This window comes from Ovis aries, chromosome 2 (genome assembly GCF_016772045.2).
Source record: "Ovis aries strain OAR_USU_Benz2616 breed Rambouillet chromosome 2, ARS-UI_Ramb_v3.0, whole genome shotgun sequence".
NCBI lineage: Eukaryota > Metazoa > Chordata > Mammalia > Artiodactyla > Bovidae > Ovis > Ovis aries.
Window position 1 is genome coordinate 111521395 of NC_056055.1, and position 16936 is coordinate 111538330.

Below are 16936 nucleotides of genomic sequence, written 5' to 3' on the forward strand. Positions count from 1 at the left end.
TTCTCTGGTGGTTCAGTGGTAAAGAATCTGCCTATCAAAGCAAGAGACATGGGTTCAATCTCCGGTTGGGAAATCCCCTGGGGGAGGAAATGGCAACCCACTCCAGTACTCTTGCCTGGAGAATTCCATGGACAGAGGAGCCTGGCGGGCTGCAGTCCATGGGATCGCATAGAGTGGGACACGGCTGAGCACACGGTTTACTTCGCCCTTACTGTGAGGGCAGCTGCTCTGAAAGGGGTGTGACGCTCCTGAGACTACAGTGCTGTGTGTGCCCTGTGCCCCACACGGGAGCAGCAGAGCTGCCAGGCAGTACGGTCTGCCGTTGAAGGAAACTGAGTGAGTGGTTCTAGCTGGATCCACAAAGAGCAGAAGCACTGCCCAGAAGAACCCTGTTTGACTTCCTGGCCTCAGAATTGTGAGAAAAAAGAAATCACTGTTGAGCTTTTGGCCACTAAGCTTTAGGGTGGCTTGTTGCACAGAGAAATATGACCAAAGCGCAGGAGTACCTATTAAAGTGAAATTTTTTTTTTTTTAAAAAGCATACTCTTTGACTCAGCAAGCCCACTTTTCAGAATCTATGAAGATAAATAACAATGCCACTGGAAACCATCTCTAAGTCTGTCGAGTGGGATCTAATTAAATAGATTTCAGTACATGCATCTCATGGAGTATTGATACCATAAACAAGAATTAGTTGATCTCTGCAGAAATGTTCATGATGTACTGTTAAAAAGTTCAGGTTACCAAAAAAAAAAAAAAAATTCAGGTTGCAAAATAATGTTTATACTATAATCTCATTTTAAAAGATTAAAACTAATTTATATGCACATGAGTTCATTTATGTTTTCATGAATTTAGAGAAAAATATAGACTATATGCATAAATATTAACAATTTTCATTGTTCTGGGGAGTTCTGGAAACAGACTGCATGTGGACCTTACCTTGCATGTTTGTGTTTGGAGGTTGTTGCAGAGAGCAAAGACTTTTTTGTTGTTTGAAAGAAAAAAACCCAATAAAAATTTTAAATAAAAAGAATCAAAGAACCCAGACACGTTTTCGTTGTCAAAGAAAAAAAAATTACAGAGGTATGTAAATCAGAAAGGAAAATAATCAGGTAATCCTTCTAACTCAGATTATGAAAACAAGTCCCCCTAAAACTGAGTTTCCTTACCAACTTTATGATTTATCTCTCTACCCCAAATTTTATCCCCCTTCTTGTCTCCTCTGACCTCAATTCTGTGCCCACCAAACACTCATCAGCTAGATGACTCAAACTGCTGTTGAGAACATCATTCAGGTACTAGTGAGAGTCACTCAGTCATGTCTGACTCTTTGTACCTCCATGGACTATACAGTCCAAGGAATTCTCCAGGCCAGACTACTGGAGTGGGTGGCCTTTCCTTTTTCCAGGGGATCTTCCCAAACAGGGGATCTTCCCAAACCAGGGATCGAATTCAGGTCTCCCGCATTCCCAGCGGATTCGTTACCAGCTGAGCCTCAAGGGAAGTTCAAGTACTGACACTGCTATTACAGACGCCAGCATTAACTACAACTCAGGTGGTTGCTCCAGGGAAAGATGAGCTCACAGACCCGATAGCCATGGACCACCCGGCCAGAGAATGATACACCAGAAACGTCTTGACTCCTGAAACCATGATTAAGAAATGTCACAAGACAGTGGTTGACCCCAGCCTCTTTGTCTTTCCGGTTTAAAAAACCCAACTCAGAGAGCAAGGGGGAGTGGCTCCAAGGCTGGTCTCCACCCCCTTGCTTGGAGTCAGTCCTGCAATAAGGCCTCACTTTGCTGCAAACTCCCGCCTTTCTGTGCCTCCGGAGTTCGAGTTCAGCTTTCTGTGCCTCGAGAGCCTGATCTTCGCCCCATCACTGTAAAGACTAAACTGCTTTATTTACTCAACAATACATCAAGGGCAAATAGCAGGGGAAGAAGTGGAAACAGCGACTGGTCTCTAAAATCACTGTGGACGGTGACGACAGCAATGAGATTAAAAGATGCTTGCTCCTAGACAGCGTATTAAAAAGCAGAGACATCACTTTGCTGACAAAGGTCCATACAGTCAAAGCTGTGGTTTTTCCAGTAGTCATATACAGATGTGATAGCTGGACACAAAGAAGGCTGAGCACCAAGAATTGATGCTTTCAAATTGTAGTGCTGGGGAAGACTCTTGAGAGTCCCTTTGACAAGGAAATCAAACCAGTCAACCCTAAAGGAAATCAACCCTGAATATTCGTTAGAAGGACTGATGTTGAAGCTGAAGCTCCAATACTTTGGCCACCTGATATGAAGAGCCGTGCCTGAGTGTGTGCTAAGTTGCTTCAGTCGTGTCCGACTCTTTGTGACCCTGTGGACTATATTCTGCCAGGACCCTCTGTCCATGGGATTCTCCAGGCAAGGATACTGGAGTGGGTTGTCCTCTTCCAGAAGATCTTCCCCACCCAGGAATTGAACCCATGTCTCTTATGCCTCCTGCATTGGCAGGTGGGTCCTTTACCACTAGCACCACCTGGGAAGCCCCTATGAAGAGCCAGTTTATTGGAAAAGACCCTGATGCTGGGAAAGATTGACAACAAAAGGAGAAGCGGGCGGCAGAGGATGAGATGGTTGGATGGCATCACCGACTCAGTGCGCATGAATTTGAGCAAACTCCAGGAGATAGTGGAGGACAGATGAGTATGGCATACCACAGTCCATGGGGTTGTAGAGTTGGACTTAGTGACTGAATAACAACAATATCAAGGGCAACTTTCTGTGTCAATGAAAAATTCCCAGTCACTCTTTTAATATTTTCAGAATACTCCTTTGTTTGACTTCATTGTAATGTATTCAGTTAATTCCATATTGTTAGACATCTATGATCCTCTTAGTTTTTCTGGTTATAAACAATGGTTGCTTTGTGTACATTTTTGCCCACTTGTCTTAGAAGTGAACTTACTGTCTAGGGGATGCCTATAGCTAGCATGCCTTCTGCAAAGACTCTAGCAATTTATGTTCCCACCAATAATTTATGACAGAAGTCTAAAGAAGGAGCTGACTAAGCATTCTTTATGAAAACGACAAAATGAATTTACTTATATTAGTAATCGGCAATGTTTTCATATTGTTTGCTGAACAAAGGGGTGTGGGTAGAGCCAGAGTCATTGTGCATTCAGACACCAAAATTCCTACTCACTGGGGGTGGGAAGGGTCACAGGAGGTTAGCCGAGAAGTTCAGAAATGAGGAAGACTTGTGTTTCACATGGAGGTGGAAGAGAGGAGCTGGACCAATGATGACTTCCCTAGCTTGCGAGGTTGGATGACTTGCAGTGCCATCTTCTGGCAAAGAAGCCAAAAAACATTCAATTTCCATGCTAGCAATAAAGTGCTTCTTGCGGCTCAGACGGTAAAGCGTCTGTCTACAATGTGGGAGACCCAGGTTCGATCCCTGGGTCGGGAAGATCCCCTGGAGAAGAAAATGGCAATCCACTCCAGTACTACTGCCTGGAAAATCCCATGGACAGAGGAGCCTGGTAGGCTGCAGCCGATGGGGTTGCAAAGAGTCGGACTCGAATGAGTAACTTTACCTTACCTTACCTTAATACAAGCAGGACTCAATCACACTGAAGGAGAACCCAGAGAGGCTTAGACTTTGGTGTGTTGGGAAGGACATCAGGGGAATGAAACTGATTTCTTGGAAGCAAATATATGAATCATTTACATGTGCAGTCTCTGGCAAAATCTGTGGTGTCTCTGCCAGCTACACACAGCATGTATGAAAGGTACAACCTTAATTGAGAGGAATTAAGACGGCCACACCACCATCCTCCTTCAGCTTCAAGTTTGGATTCTCCAGTATTCTGGGTTACTCTCAGAAAGGCAAGTTAGCCAAAGGGCTACTCAGGACTACACCGAACCTGATCCCTTATTACAGAAAAATCTGTCTCCATCTTTGAAACTCCTGCATTGGAGAAAGGTACTTAGACCACTGAACCTTTCAGTATACCAGTAAGAAACACATATACTCAACAGATGCAAAGGTGTGGAAAACCACATTATACTTATTTGTTTTTTGTTTCTTAATTTTTTCTCTTTAAACCATGTTATATTAAAAATTCAAGACTTAAAAATACTCTTTTGCTTTAATCATTCAAAATATCGTAGGACTAGTCTTGCTTTTTAAAAACATTCTATTTGTTTATTGGAGTACAGTCAGTGTACAATATTACATATGTTTCAGGTGCACAACATATTAAAATTTTTTACAGGTTACATTTCAGTTATAGTTATTAACCAACAATATCTATGTTTCCCTGTGCTGTATAATATGTATCTTTTACTATTTATTGTATACACAGTAGTTGTACATCTTAATCCCGTATCCCTATCGTGCCTCACCTCTCTCCTCACTGATAACTAGTATGAATAGTTTGTTTTCATCAATTTCCTTTTTTTATATTCTCTGCTGCTGCTGCTGCTGCTGCTGCTAAGTCGCTTCAGTCGTGTCCGACTCTGTGCGACCCCATGGACGGCAGCCCACCAGGCTTCCCCGTCCCTGGGATTCTCCAGGCAAGAACATATATTCTCTAGTTTAAATTATTTTCCAGATTCCACATGTGACATCATTACAGTATATGTCTTTGATTTATTTCACTTGTTCTGCTTTTTAAAGCAAAATCAGTTTTCAAAATGTAGCATCCCTGGGCTTCCTTGGTGGTTCAATGGTAAAGAATCCGCCTACCAGTGCAGGAGACGGGGGTTTGATCCTTGGTCTGGAACGAATCCAACAAGCCACAGAGTAATTGGGCCGTGTGTCACAACTATTAAACCTCGTCCAGAAATCGCCGCAATGAGAAGGCTGCACACTGCTCCTGGAGAGTTGCCCCCGCTCTCTCCAACTCAAGAAAAGCCCATGCAGCAAGGAATACTCAAAACAGCCAAATAATTATTAAAAATGTGACATCTCTAACAAAGCTAAATGAGTCCCTTTCCCCTTGCAGTATGTGTGGGACGATAACAGGCTTTACTCCACATCACCTTGCGTGGTGGTCCCGTTGCCGCCTGGCCTCACTCCCAAGAGTGAGGACGCTCCTGTCCCCCTGCGCCTCCCTCCCCTCCTCCCGCAGCCTGCGGCACCTGCCGCGCCCGAACCTCCGGAGCCGGGCCCCGCCTTGGCCCCGCCCCCGAGGCCCTTCCCGGTCGCCCCCGCTCAGCGCCCGCGTCCGCGCGCCGACGTCACATGCCCGCGCCGGGGCGCCCCGCCCGCTGCTCTGCCTCCTGTGAGGTATTGGGGCGTCCTGTGAGGAGTCCTGAGGCGGGACCTCTAAGCGCTTCTCGGCGTCGCCCGCTATCAGGTGTCCGCGTGGCGAGGCGGGAGGACGAACCGTCAAGGAGCCCCCAGACCCAATGCGCCAGCCCCGCAAGGCTGCCGGCAGCCGCCGCTGAGAAGTTGGGGGCGGCACCCGGGGCACTCCCCCTGCCGCCGTTGCCAGGGGCTCGGAAACCGGTTGGTTCGGTCCGGAGACGCGGAGTCGTGCCCCGGGGCGTTGGCCCGGGCGGCGCAGGCTGAGGCCAGATGCGCTTTCCGGACCGCGGAAGGTCGGCTCTGCCTCGCTGAGCCCCGGGGGGAGGCGGCGGCCCGGAAGGTGCCCACGGCCTGAGTCCTGAGGTGAGCGGCGCTCGGGGAGGCGTGACGTGCAGAACTGAGAGGTCGTTCTATTGCGGGAGACCTCGCCCTGACTTCCTTCTGGGGAGGCTGCGGACTCCTGCCCTGAGGTGCACGGAAATAGCCGCATCTCACTGACGTGATAATTCTCTAAGGAACAGCTTCCCTGAGCAATCCTTGGACATTATTAATAGGCGATATAAAAAAGAAAAGCGATAGTGAGCATGGAATTAAAGTAATATTAGAAGTGTTGTTAATCGATAGCAAGTCATTTACGTTGCTTATCTCGTCTCCAGTCTTAAATTGCATACACGGTTTAATTAGAAAACGAGTAGCAGTTAACTGGTTAGCTCATAATCTTGGATTCCACTTCCCGTAATTTCAAACGGTCTACATGTACGGCACTGAAAGTTCTAATACTTTTAGAGTTCATAAGGTTTTTTAAAAAAAAAAACACATATATAGGCCTAATTTTTATTCTTTATTGTAAGATCCACCCCAAAACGTACAGTTTTTTTGTTGTTGTTGCCATGGCAAATTACATCGGAGATAACTTGCAGGATTAAAAATAATTAGCAATCTCTGCTAGCAATGGCCTTGTCTTGTGATGCAGCAGTATTGTAGAGACCATGGAGGGAAGCCATATGTGGAGAGAGTAGTTGTTTCTGTTTTAGATTTGTCTGAAATTAGAGGATCCACAGATCTGTTTCAAGATTGCTCACTTTTTTTTTTTTTTCCTTTGTTGAGAGATAAGGAGCCTAATTTGTGGAAAAATAGGTTTTCGTACAATAAGAGTAACCAATTGGGAGTTTCGTAAAGGTTTTGGAACTTGGCCAGGGGAGTTCTTTTGAGGTCATTTTCATAATGCATTGATACTGTGTTCCAAGTAAATCTTAACTGTAATCCTGTGGACATGGCATCATCTCATGAATATAACCATGTACATGTTCATCCTTTCCTCTAGGGAAACTGTTTATTGGCTGAATAGTCTTACAGAGAGGACTAGACTTCAGAGAAGGAGATTATTTTGAACCAACTCTAGTAGGAATCCCATTTTTGTCTTCTGCTTTTATGTACGAGAAATGAGACAGGGCCTTTCCTCATTGAGGAGTTATATTGACCTTCTCCTTCAGCCTAAAATGGGATTTATTATTTTGGGAGAACTATATGTGTGGATCATAGTTGCAGTTAATACCGTAAATTCTTGAAAGCCGTTGACTTTTCTTCACCAGTGTTTCCCTTTAGGACAACTTGCTTGTCTGTCAAATAGCTGAAGCAGCTGAAAAGGCTTGATTCAAGTTCCATATTATTGAGGATATAGTTTTTCATCATATGCTTTTAACATTTTTCACATTTAGTGCACAACATTTTATTATATCAAGCATTCATGACTTAAAGATGTTCTTGTAACATGTGAGGAAAGATGTTTAACTTGACTAACAGACTGCTTTTTCTGGAACATAGTTGACATGCTTAAAAAGAGCGATGTCATATAGAAAAATTTGAGGGACATTTAACTTTTATCAACATGGTTCCCTAGTTTTTAAAATACTGCTTGTTTCAAAATCCATCTTTTGCTTTCAGATTTAAAATGTCACCATGGTCATCCACCAAATTAAAAAAAATTTTTTTTTAATGTATTGCTAGACTCCCTGTGATTTGCCTTTCATAATTAGCTTTCTAATGTCTCTTGATATCAAGTAAACAAGTCTTCCTTCATTGTTCTTTTTTTTTTTTTTTTTTTTCAGTATTTCTATGGCTGTGGTGGTGGTAGTTTAGTAGCTAAGTCATGTCCAACTCTTTCTATCCCATGGACTATAGCCTGCCAGGCTCCTCTGTCCATGGGATTCTCCAGGCAAGAATACTGGAGTTCGTAGCCATTTCCTTCTCCAGAGGAACTTCCTGACCCAGGAATCAAACCCACGTCTCCTACATTGCAATCAGATTCTTGACTGACTGAGCTATGAGGGGAGCCGCGAAGTTTTCTATGGCTATTCTTGCTCTTTTTTGTGTGTTAACTTTAAAAATTAGCTTGTCTGATCACCCTCACACCCAGAGCTTATGTTTATATTAGAGAAGCATTAAATTTAAAGATTAAGAATTAAAATCTTTCTGATATTGAATCTTCTTTTCCTTCCATGTCTTTTTGTTTCTTTTTTTCTGTCTGTTCTTCTGAATATTTTTTGATGGTTTGTTTTCCAGATTACTTAATCCTGCTGGCTGTAATGGCTTTAACACCCATGCAATGAGTTCTTAATTCCTGATATTTTATAGTTTACTTTTAGGAGTTCATTTAGTAAAGATACATTTCAGTTCTTTGTTGAAAATTTCCTCCTTTTAAAAAAAATATCACTTTTATCCATTGTTCCCTCTTATTTTCTTGAACATATTAATCAAGGTTACTTGAAGTCTCCTGCTGATAACTCCATTTTTGAGTCATTTGTGAGAACCGATCTGTTTTGGGCTTGCCTTGTGTTGCATAGCTTACGAGTGGGCTATCGTACAAGAGAGGCATTTACATGTACATTTTTGGACTGTTCTGTTCTTTTTCCTCCCCCTCAGGATTTTTGCAGCCCTAAACTTTGACCTCTTTTTCCTTAGCACCTAAGGCTGCTGTTTTATATTCAGGCTTTGTTTTGCTGCAGAAATTTAATCTGAAGTTCTTTTATAATAGCAAACACTGGAAACAACTTAAATGCCTAATGAGAGGGGATTAGATAAATAAGTTTAGGAAGTAGTCTTATTAAGCTTGTATTCTTATTGCAGGTAGTAAAGTAATCCTGACAATAGTTACTGTAGGAAAAAGTTAGCTTCTTTCTCCGTATATGATAAGTCTATGTAGTATTTGACTTTTCAAAGTATTTTTATAGAATTTAAATATCACTAGTTTTCTCCTTTTAGCTATTCCTACATTGCATGAGTAAAAGTGAGGTAAAGTTTATTTAACTTTCAGTAGATTTTATATATATATATATATATATTTAAAGCAAAATAGTCACTGAGGAATTAGAATTTGAATTAAACATTATAACTGTTATATATGTCACGGTTTATCCCTATTAACTGATACTTTTAAAATTTTGAATGTCTAGCATATCTGTTAAGATGCCTTAGAAAAAGAACCATGGAGAAATACATTAGAGTACAGAAGATTGGAGAAGGTTCATTCGGAAAAGCCATTCTTGTCAGATCTACAGAAGATGGCAGACAGTATGTCATCAAAGAAATTAATATCTCAAGGGTAAGTGTATTTTTTTGTTTAGTTATCCAAGTAGAAGTCTAGTTACAAACAGATTCATTGTTAGAGACAAAAAAAAAAACAGTATGGCAACATATGACATAAGAGAGACTATTGTAGTTGCAGAGAAAACCACTCACTTCAGAAGAGTCTGTGAATCCTTTTATTATTATTATTTTTTTCTGTGAATCCTTTTAGACTTTTTTCTGTGATGTCTGCTGGTGTTTATGTTTTTGAAAAAGATACATCACCTAGTGCTCTGTAACTTAATCTGATTTGAACATCTTAAAATGTATCTTTTTGTGCATTCAACTTGTTCTTTTTAACTTCTGGTATATTTTATTACTTGGGGTGTGCTTTATGGTAACATTATTTTTAACCACTCTCTTTCATTTGGACTTTCATATCATTTATTTACTTAATTTACTATTTTTTCCCCTTCTATTTCAGATGTCCAATAAAGAGAGGGAAGAATCAAGGAGAGAAGTTGCAGTGCTAGCGAACATGCGGCATCCAAATATTGTCCAGTATAGAGAATCATTTGAAGGTCAGATACAGACTCCTAAGCCTTGTGACGGCTGCTGCATACTTTCCTCTTAAGGATCTTTTTGTGAATTATTCTCAGAAAGAAAAGTATATTACTTTGTGCTTGAATACATATGCATATGAGTGTCAGCCTTCTGCTCCGATAGTACTAATGCCACCCTGTCCCTGTGGAGCTTAGTACTGAGTCACTGTCACTGAGGTTGCTTGTAAAGAGGTAGTGTGGTAAGTACAGAAATTTAGACACAGCAGGAACAGTCATCTTCATCTTTTAAAACTAAACTCCCTTTAAGTGCTGCCACCACTGCCACTGAGAAAATGTTGTCATTTTAGAAAGTACCCCGCTTGTTAGTGTTCTCCTGTATATGTCATTATTATAATATTGAGATACTGTATTAAGTATACCTTGTATATAATATATATGTGTATTATATATAAAGTGTTCTCAGGTTCTTAAAATATTATAAAATAGTGCTATTTTGGTAATATCTACCATTATATTTGGTAGTGCAGGAACTAAGGTAAGACAGAACTTCTCTAAAGGCAGGTCAAGGTGGTTTATTCATTCCTGTTATCGTCAGAAATTTCTGTCAGTTGCAAAATAAAAAATAGTCTAGATTGAAAGTAGAAGATAGTTTAAATGACCATTTCAGGCTCTTACTACATGCAAGTTTCAGCAGCTGAATTAGAGTATCCTTGTTCCCAAGTAAAGTTACCTACTAAAGTAGAATATACTTTAAAAAATATATGAATCAGTTAACACCTTATATCATAAAGTGCTCAGTTTATTTTATGATGACAGTGAAGTGAGGCTTTATAGCTCATGGTAAAGAGTACAATGTTAACCATTTCTTCCTTCCGAGGGCCTTGAATTTCCTTTAACTTTCCCCTAGTATCTGTCTTTTAGTTTCTTTTTGCTTTCATCACCAGGATCTTAGTATTTCAAGGGAAAAGGTTTAAATGTATGTCAACAAATATTCTATCAGACGTTTTACTTAGAAACATCTGAATGGTTCAAAAGGGATGACACAGCCTTTAAATAAGGTTATATTACTACTGCCATTTAGCTTTAAAGGAGTAAATGCTCATGGGAAGTGTATTCAGGAGTACACATGTGCATGGACCCCAAGCTCCCTGTTCCTTCCACTCTGCTCATTCTCATTCCTTAAGGATAAGCTTTGCAAATAATCCCATGTTGATTCCTTATTGTGTTTTCTGTGCCTTTGTGGAACAAACAAGTATGTAGCTTTTGATGTTTAAAAACAGGTGGAATTTTAAAAAAAAAGCAACAGGTGGGATCACATGTATGTATGTCTGCTTCTAGTTCTTTTCACTTACTATCTCATGGACGTCTTTCCATGTCACTGTGTATTGCTGTGCCCATTCTTTACAACTTTCTTGTAACATTGCAGTGTTTCTCATTGTGTGCACTTTATGGCTCTATCACAATTTGTTTAGCCCATTTCCTGTTATGAATACTTAGGTTGCGTTTAGAGTTTTACTGTCCCAGGCAGAATTATACTGGACATTCTTGTCTAGGTGTCTGTCCTGTGGCTGTATTTTAGGAGTGGAATTGCTAGACTACAAGGAGTGAGAGTTCTGTGTCTCACAGAATCTCCAACCTTGGCTTTATGTTCATTATCAAATTTATAAGATGTAATTTTATCTGGTGAGTATATTCATTTGGTCACAGTTCCTTTTTTCTACCTCATCTGAACCATCTTCTCATTTTATCATGGACCTCTTTAGTTTCTTACAGACCTTGTGGGAGCTCTGAAACACAAATTTTTCATTTTTCTCTAAAATGGTTAAAAAAAAATGAACATTTTAAACCTTTCAATTTAAAAAAATGAGCACGTTATTTTAAAAAGTGGAATTCTGATGTTGTTTTGAATGTTTGTCATGAAAGATGAGGAAATTACTGTCTTTGGAGTTCTTCCCCACTGATTTTTGTTCATCTTGACAGTGAAAATCATCACTTCAGTTCAGTTGCTCAGTTGTGTCCGACTCTTTGTGACCCTGTGGACTGCAGCATCCCAGGCCTCCCTGTCTATCACCTACTCCCAGAGTTTACTCAGACTCATGTCCATTGAGTCAGTGACGCCATCCAACCATCTCATCCTCTGTCATCCCCTTCTCCTCCCACCTTCAATCTTTCCCAGCATCAGGGTCTTTTCACATGAGTCAGTTCTTCACATCAGGTGGCCAAAGTATTGGAGTTTCAGCTTCAGCATTAGTCCTTCCAGTGAATATTCAGGACTGAGTTCCTTTAGGATGGACTGGTTGGATCTCCTTGCTGTCCAAGGGACTCTCAAGAGTCTTCTCCAATACCACAGTTCAAAAGCGTCAATTCTTCGACACTTAGCTTTCTTTATAGTTCAACTCTCACATCCATACATGACCACTGGAAAAACCATAGCTTTGACTAGTCGTGCCTTTGTTGGTAAAGTAATGTCTCTGCTTTTTAATATGCTGTCTAGCTTGGAGAAGGAAATGGCAACCCACTCCAGTGTTCTTGCCTGGAGAATCCCAGGGACAGCAGGGCCTGGTGGGCTGCCATCTGTGGGGTTGCACGGAGTTGGACACGACTGAAGCAACTTAGCAGCAGCAGCTTGGTTATAACTTTTCTTCCAAGGAGCAAGGGTCTTTTAATTTCATGGCTGCAGTCACCATCTGCAGTGATTTTGGAGCCCCCAAAAATAAAGTCTGTCACTGTTTCTACTGTTTCCCCATTTATTTGCCATGAAGTGATGGGACCAGATACCAAGATCTTAGTTTTCTGAATGTTGAGTTTTAAGCCAACTTTTTCACTCTCCTCTTTCACTTTCATCAAGAGGCTCTTTAGTTCTTCTTCGCTTTCTCCCGTAAGGGTGGTGTCATCTGCATATCTGAGGTTATTGATATTTCTCCCGGCAATCTTCATTCCAGCCTGTGCTTCATCCAGCCCAGCGTTTCTCATGATGCACTCTGCATATAAGTTAAATAAGCAGGGTGACAATATACAGCCTTGATGTACTCCTTTTCCTATTTGGAACCAGTCTGTTGTTCCATGTCCAGTTCTAACTCTTGCTTCTTGACCTGCATACAGATTTCTCAGGAGGCAGGTCTGGTGGTCTGGTATTCGCATCTTCTTAAGAATTTTCCACAGTTTGTGGTGATCCACACAGTCAAAGGCTTTGGCATAGTCAATAAAGCAGAAGTAGATATTTTTCTGGAACTCTCTTGCTTTTTCGATGATCCAGAGGATGTTGGCAGCTTGATCTCTGGTTCCTCTGCCTTATCTAAATCCAGCTTGAACATCTGAAAGTTCACAGTTGACATATTGTTGAAACCTGACCTGGAGAATTTTGAATTTTACAAGCGTGTGAGATGAGTGCAGTTGTGCGGTAGTTTGAGCATTTTGAAATAAAATCATAATCTCTAGTAATCTTTTGTTCTGAAATTTTAATTCTTAAGAGTGTTTTGGCCTTGATTCTATGTTTAGACAAAGTGAATTTTTACTGTTAATTCTTTTATACCTTAGTTACCCCTTTTCAGAGATATTTATCTCCTACTTGTCAGGATTTCATCAGCTTTTTTTCATGATGAGCAAATGGATGATGTATTCCCTCAAAGCAGTTTACTATTTGCATTTCTTAGAGTGTCTAACTCTTGTTTTTATACATGATAGGTATCTAATGATATTTTCTCCTCACAAGTACATTATGTCTATGGTATTGAATGTTTCTGTAGAAAAGTTTGACTTCAGCATAAAGCTTCTCTTCTTCTTGAAGATAATTTGCTTTATCTTTTCTTGATTCTCAAAGAATTCTTTCTTCAGAATTAAATTAAGCAGAATATGACTTGGTATTAATACTTTTTTTTTTTTTTTTTAGTATTAATACTTCTGATTCATTTTCCTTGGAACATTTTGAACCCTTTCTGCTTGCAGATTCTGGTTTTCCTTTGTTTCAGGAAAGTTTTCATCTCACTATTTTTTAAAAAATTCGTTTATAACTTAAAATGAGGAAGAATATTCTAAAATTTGTCAGATTACAAATGAATTCTTTCTTGTAAAATCTCTCGTGTTACAGGATGTGCTCTCAAATTTTTTAAGGAACGTTGCATGGCAAAATGTTTTTGGGGAAGAAGACTAAACTGAGTTAATTTTGAGTGCTGATAGAGGACCTCAGGCAGAATCAGTTTTTAAAAGAGACATTAAATTTAATATTGATGTCATAATTGTAAATATTAGATACTGTTCTAAGTCTTTTAAAATTACTCAAATAGCAGTATGATTATGTTGTAACAATAATGCATATGAACACTTTAGGATGAATTTTTGAAGTCTCAGTATTTTGCATATGGGGATTAGGACACTGAAAAAAATTCCGCTGACAACATAAACAGTTTAAAAGTGCTCTCTTTCAGTTAAAAGTTAATGAAGATCATGTGTATTGGGAAAACATAGGTGAATCAATAAAGACATTGATATTGATGAGAAATGTGAAAATTTTGGTTAAAATTTTTTGTAAAATTGGAGAGTGGGCTGAAAAAAGTATTTCCAGGTGTATAAATTTATAATTAAATTTTAATATTAAATATGATAAATAGATACTTTTTGTCTATCTTCCTAACATTTATAAATTTTAAAAATTGATGCTATCATTGAGAAAGTCTTGTGTCACTGTATATTTGGGTATCTGTGTTATACATGTTTGTTTACTCTGTGATTCATGTATTGCTATCTATCTTTACTTGTCTGAAGCTATCATCTTCTAATTGGTTTCATATTTTTGTCTTTGTTTTCCTACAGTCTTTGCTTTTTATCATGTATCTTTAATGGAAAACCCTCATATGGAGCTATGTGTTGGCATTCAACTTGTTCCCAATTGGTCAAAATCTAACTTCTCTAGTTCCTTAAAGAACCCTTTTCTTTGAGGCTAAATTTGGATTGCTTTTTGCTGTGGGTAATAGTAATAGAAAATCTGGCCAGTATTGGGTTAAGTGAGAAAGGTATTTAATGATCTCACCTAACAGGAAATCTAACAGATGGGCAGTCCTGCGTATAGAGCATGTATGACAGGTTAAACTCTGTTTGATTTCTACTCTGGCATCCTTAAGACACACGTTTTTAAGCCTAATGCTGTCACTTTGTCCTGAGATGACACTTTGCAGCTCCAGTGGCGCCTGCATCCAGAAGATGCTGAAGAAACGGACTGAGGGCAGTCTGTTCCTGGGACCAGTAAAGCCAGATATTTCTCACAAGCGCTTGTTCAGATTTCCTTTTAGATCATAGTGGGCAAAATGGGGTCACTGAGTACTTTAGTACTAGGGAAGACTGGAAATTAGGGGATCTGGGATTATTTTCAGCTTCTCAAGTGAGGCGCAATGAAGGGAGAAAAGTATTAGAATTTTGAGGTTAGCCTTACTGCAGGTGTGCTCACTGAGGGATCAAGCTTCCTGTCCTATGTTAAACTCTGGTTGTTTTCTAATAGGCATCAAGGCTTTGTCACTTGCTTAATGGCAACCCACTCCAGTATTCTTGCCTGGAGAATCCCATGGATGGAGGAGCTTGGTGGGCTACAGTCCACGGGTCGCAAAAAGTCAGACACGACTGAGCGACTTCACTTTCGCTTTAACAGTCTTTTTGCCTCAGTTTCAGGCAGTTTCTAGGTGTTCATTCTTTGGGGGGGGTTTTGGAGGGTGTCTTATCAATGCTGTGTGAGTCCCTTGGTGACAGGGGTTGTGTTTTATATTTCTATATCCCTAGCATCTCAGGCAAAGTGCCTGACACATAATAATAGTTGGTACTCAGATGTTTGAATGATGGAGTATGAAACAGACTAGTATTTCCCTAATGGAGAGGAGACTTCTTTGTTAACCTTAGGTTTAACTGGTATTCATCCCAAAATAAATAGTAAATGTTTAAGCAACAGAAAATATCACAGAACTCAGATATTTTCCTTTAGGATTGCTTCTCCATTCCTTTCTCAGGTCTTGTTTAACCTGTTCTCTCTGTCTCTTTGTCTGTCTGTCTGTGTCTGTCACACACAGATACATCTTTTTTTTGATCTTGTAATAGTTTTAAGTTTTGATACATGCATATGGTACAGAATTCAAAGGTTACGTAAAAGTAAAAAGTACCTTGTTTAAGTACCTGTTTCTACCTGTTGGTGGTACCCACTGTTACTACTGTCTTGAGTTTCCTTCCACACGTACTCTAAGCAATGTTCAGTTCAGTTCAGTTAGTCGCTCAGTCGTGTCCGACTCTTTGCGACCCCGTGAATCGCAGCACGCCAGGCCTCCCTGTCCATCATCATCTCCAGGAGTTCACTCAGACTCACGTCCATCAAGTCCATGATGCCATCCAGCCATCTCATCCTCGGTCGTCCCTTCTCTTCCTGCCCCCAGTCCCTCCAGCATCAGAGTCTTTTCCAATGAGTCAACTCTTCTCATGAGGTGTCCAAAGTACTGGAGCTTCAGCTTTAGCATCATTCCTTCCAAAGAAATCCCAGGGTCGATCTCCTTCAGAATGGACTGGTTGGATCTCCTTGCAGTCCAAGGGACCTTCAAGAGTCTTCTCCAACACCACAGTTCAAAAGCATCAATTCTAAGGCTCTCAGCCTTCTTCACAGTCCAACTCTCACATCCATACATGACCACAGGAAAAACCATAGCCTTGACTAGGCAGACCTTAGTTGGCAAAGTAATGTCTCTGCTTTTGAATATACTATCTAGGTTGGTCATACCTTTTCTTCCAAGGAGTAAGCGTCTTTTAATTTCATGGCTGCAGTCACCATCTGCAGTGATTTTGGAGCCCCCCAAAATAAAGTCTGACACTGTTTCCACTGTTTCCCAAGCTATTTCCCATGAAGTGATGGGACCAGATGCCATGATCTTCGTTTTCTGAATGTTGAGCTTTAAGCCATCTTTTTCGCTCTCCTCTTTCACTTTCATCAAGAGGTTTTTTAGTTCCTCTTCACTTTCTGCCATAAGGCTGGTGTCATCTGCATATCTGAGGTTATTGATATTTCTCCCAGCAATCTGGATTCCAGCTTGTGTTTCTTCCAGTCCAGCATTTCTCATGATGTACTCTGCATATAAGTGAAATAAGCAGGGTGACAATATACAGCCTTGATGTACTCCTTTTCCTATTTGGAACCAGTCTGTTGTTCCATGTCCAGTTCTAACTGTTGCTTCCTGACCTGCATACAGATTTCTCAAGAGGCAAGTTAGGTGGTCTGGTATTCCCATCTCTTTCAGAATTTTCCACAGTTGATTGTGATCCACACAGTCAAAGGCTTTGGCATAGTCAATAAAGCAGAAATAGATGTTTTTCTGGAACTCTCTTGCTTTTTCCATGATCCAGCCGATGTTGGCAATTTGATCTCTGGTTCCTCTGCCTTTTCTAAAACCAGCTTGAACATCAGGGAGTTCACAGTACATGTATTGCTGAAGCTTGGCTTGGAGAATTTTGAGCATTATTTCACTAGCCTGTGAGATGAGTGCAATTGT

At 40.4% G+C, this 16936-nt stretch overlaps 1 protein-coding gene across 19 annotated transcripts in view; it reads left to right on the plus strand.

The window, feature by feature from the left end:
* The first annotated feature begins 5253 nt into the window (after positions 1–5253).
* NEK1 (NIMA related kinase 1) overlaps positions 5254–16936 on the plus strand; it is a 124856-nt gene continuing 113173 nt past the window's right edge. For all 19 annotated transcript variants that reach the window (XM_060411051.1, XM_012129594.5, XM_060411058.1 and 16 more), the window contains exons 1-3: positions 5254–5661; positions 8751–8899; positions 9347–9443. In XM_060411051.1, the coding sequence (XP_060267034.1) occupies positions 8783–8899; positions 9347–9443 (214 nt within the window). In that variant the 5' untranslated portion in view covers positions 5254–5661; positions 8751–8782. The remainder of the gene's footprint in view (positions 5662–8750; positions 8900–9346; positions 9444–16936) is intronic.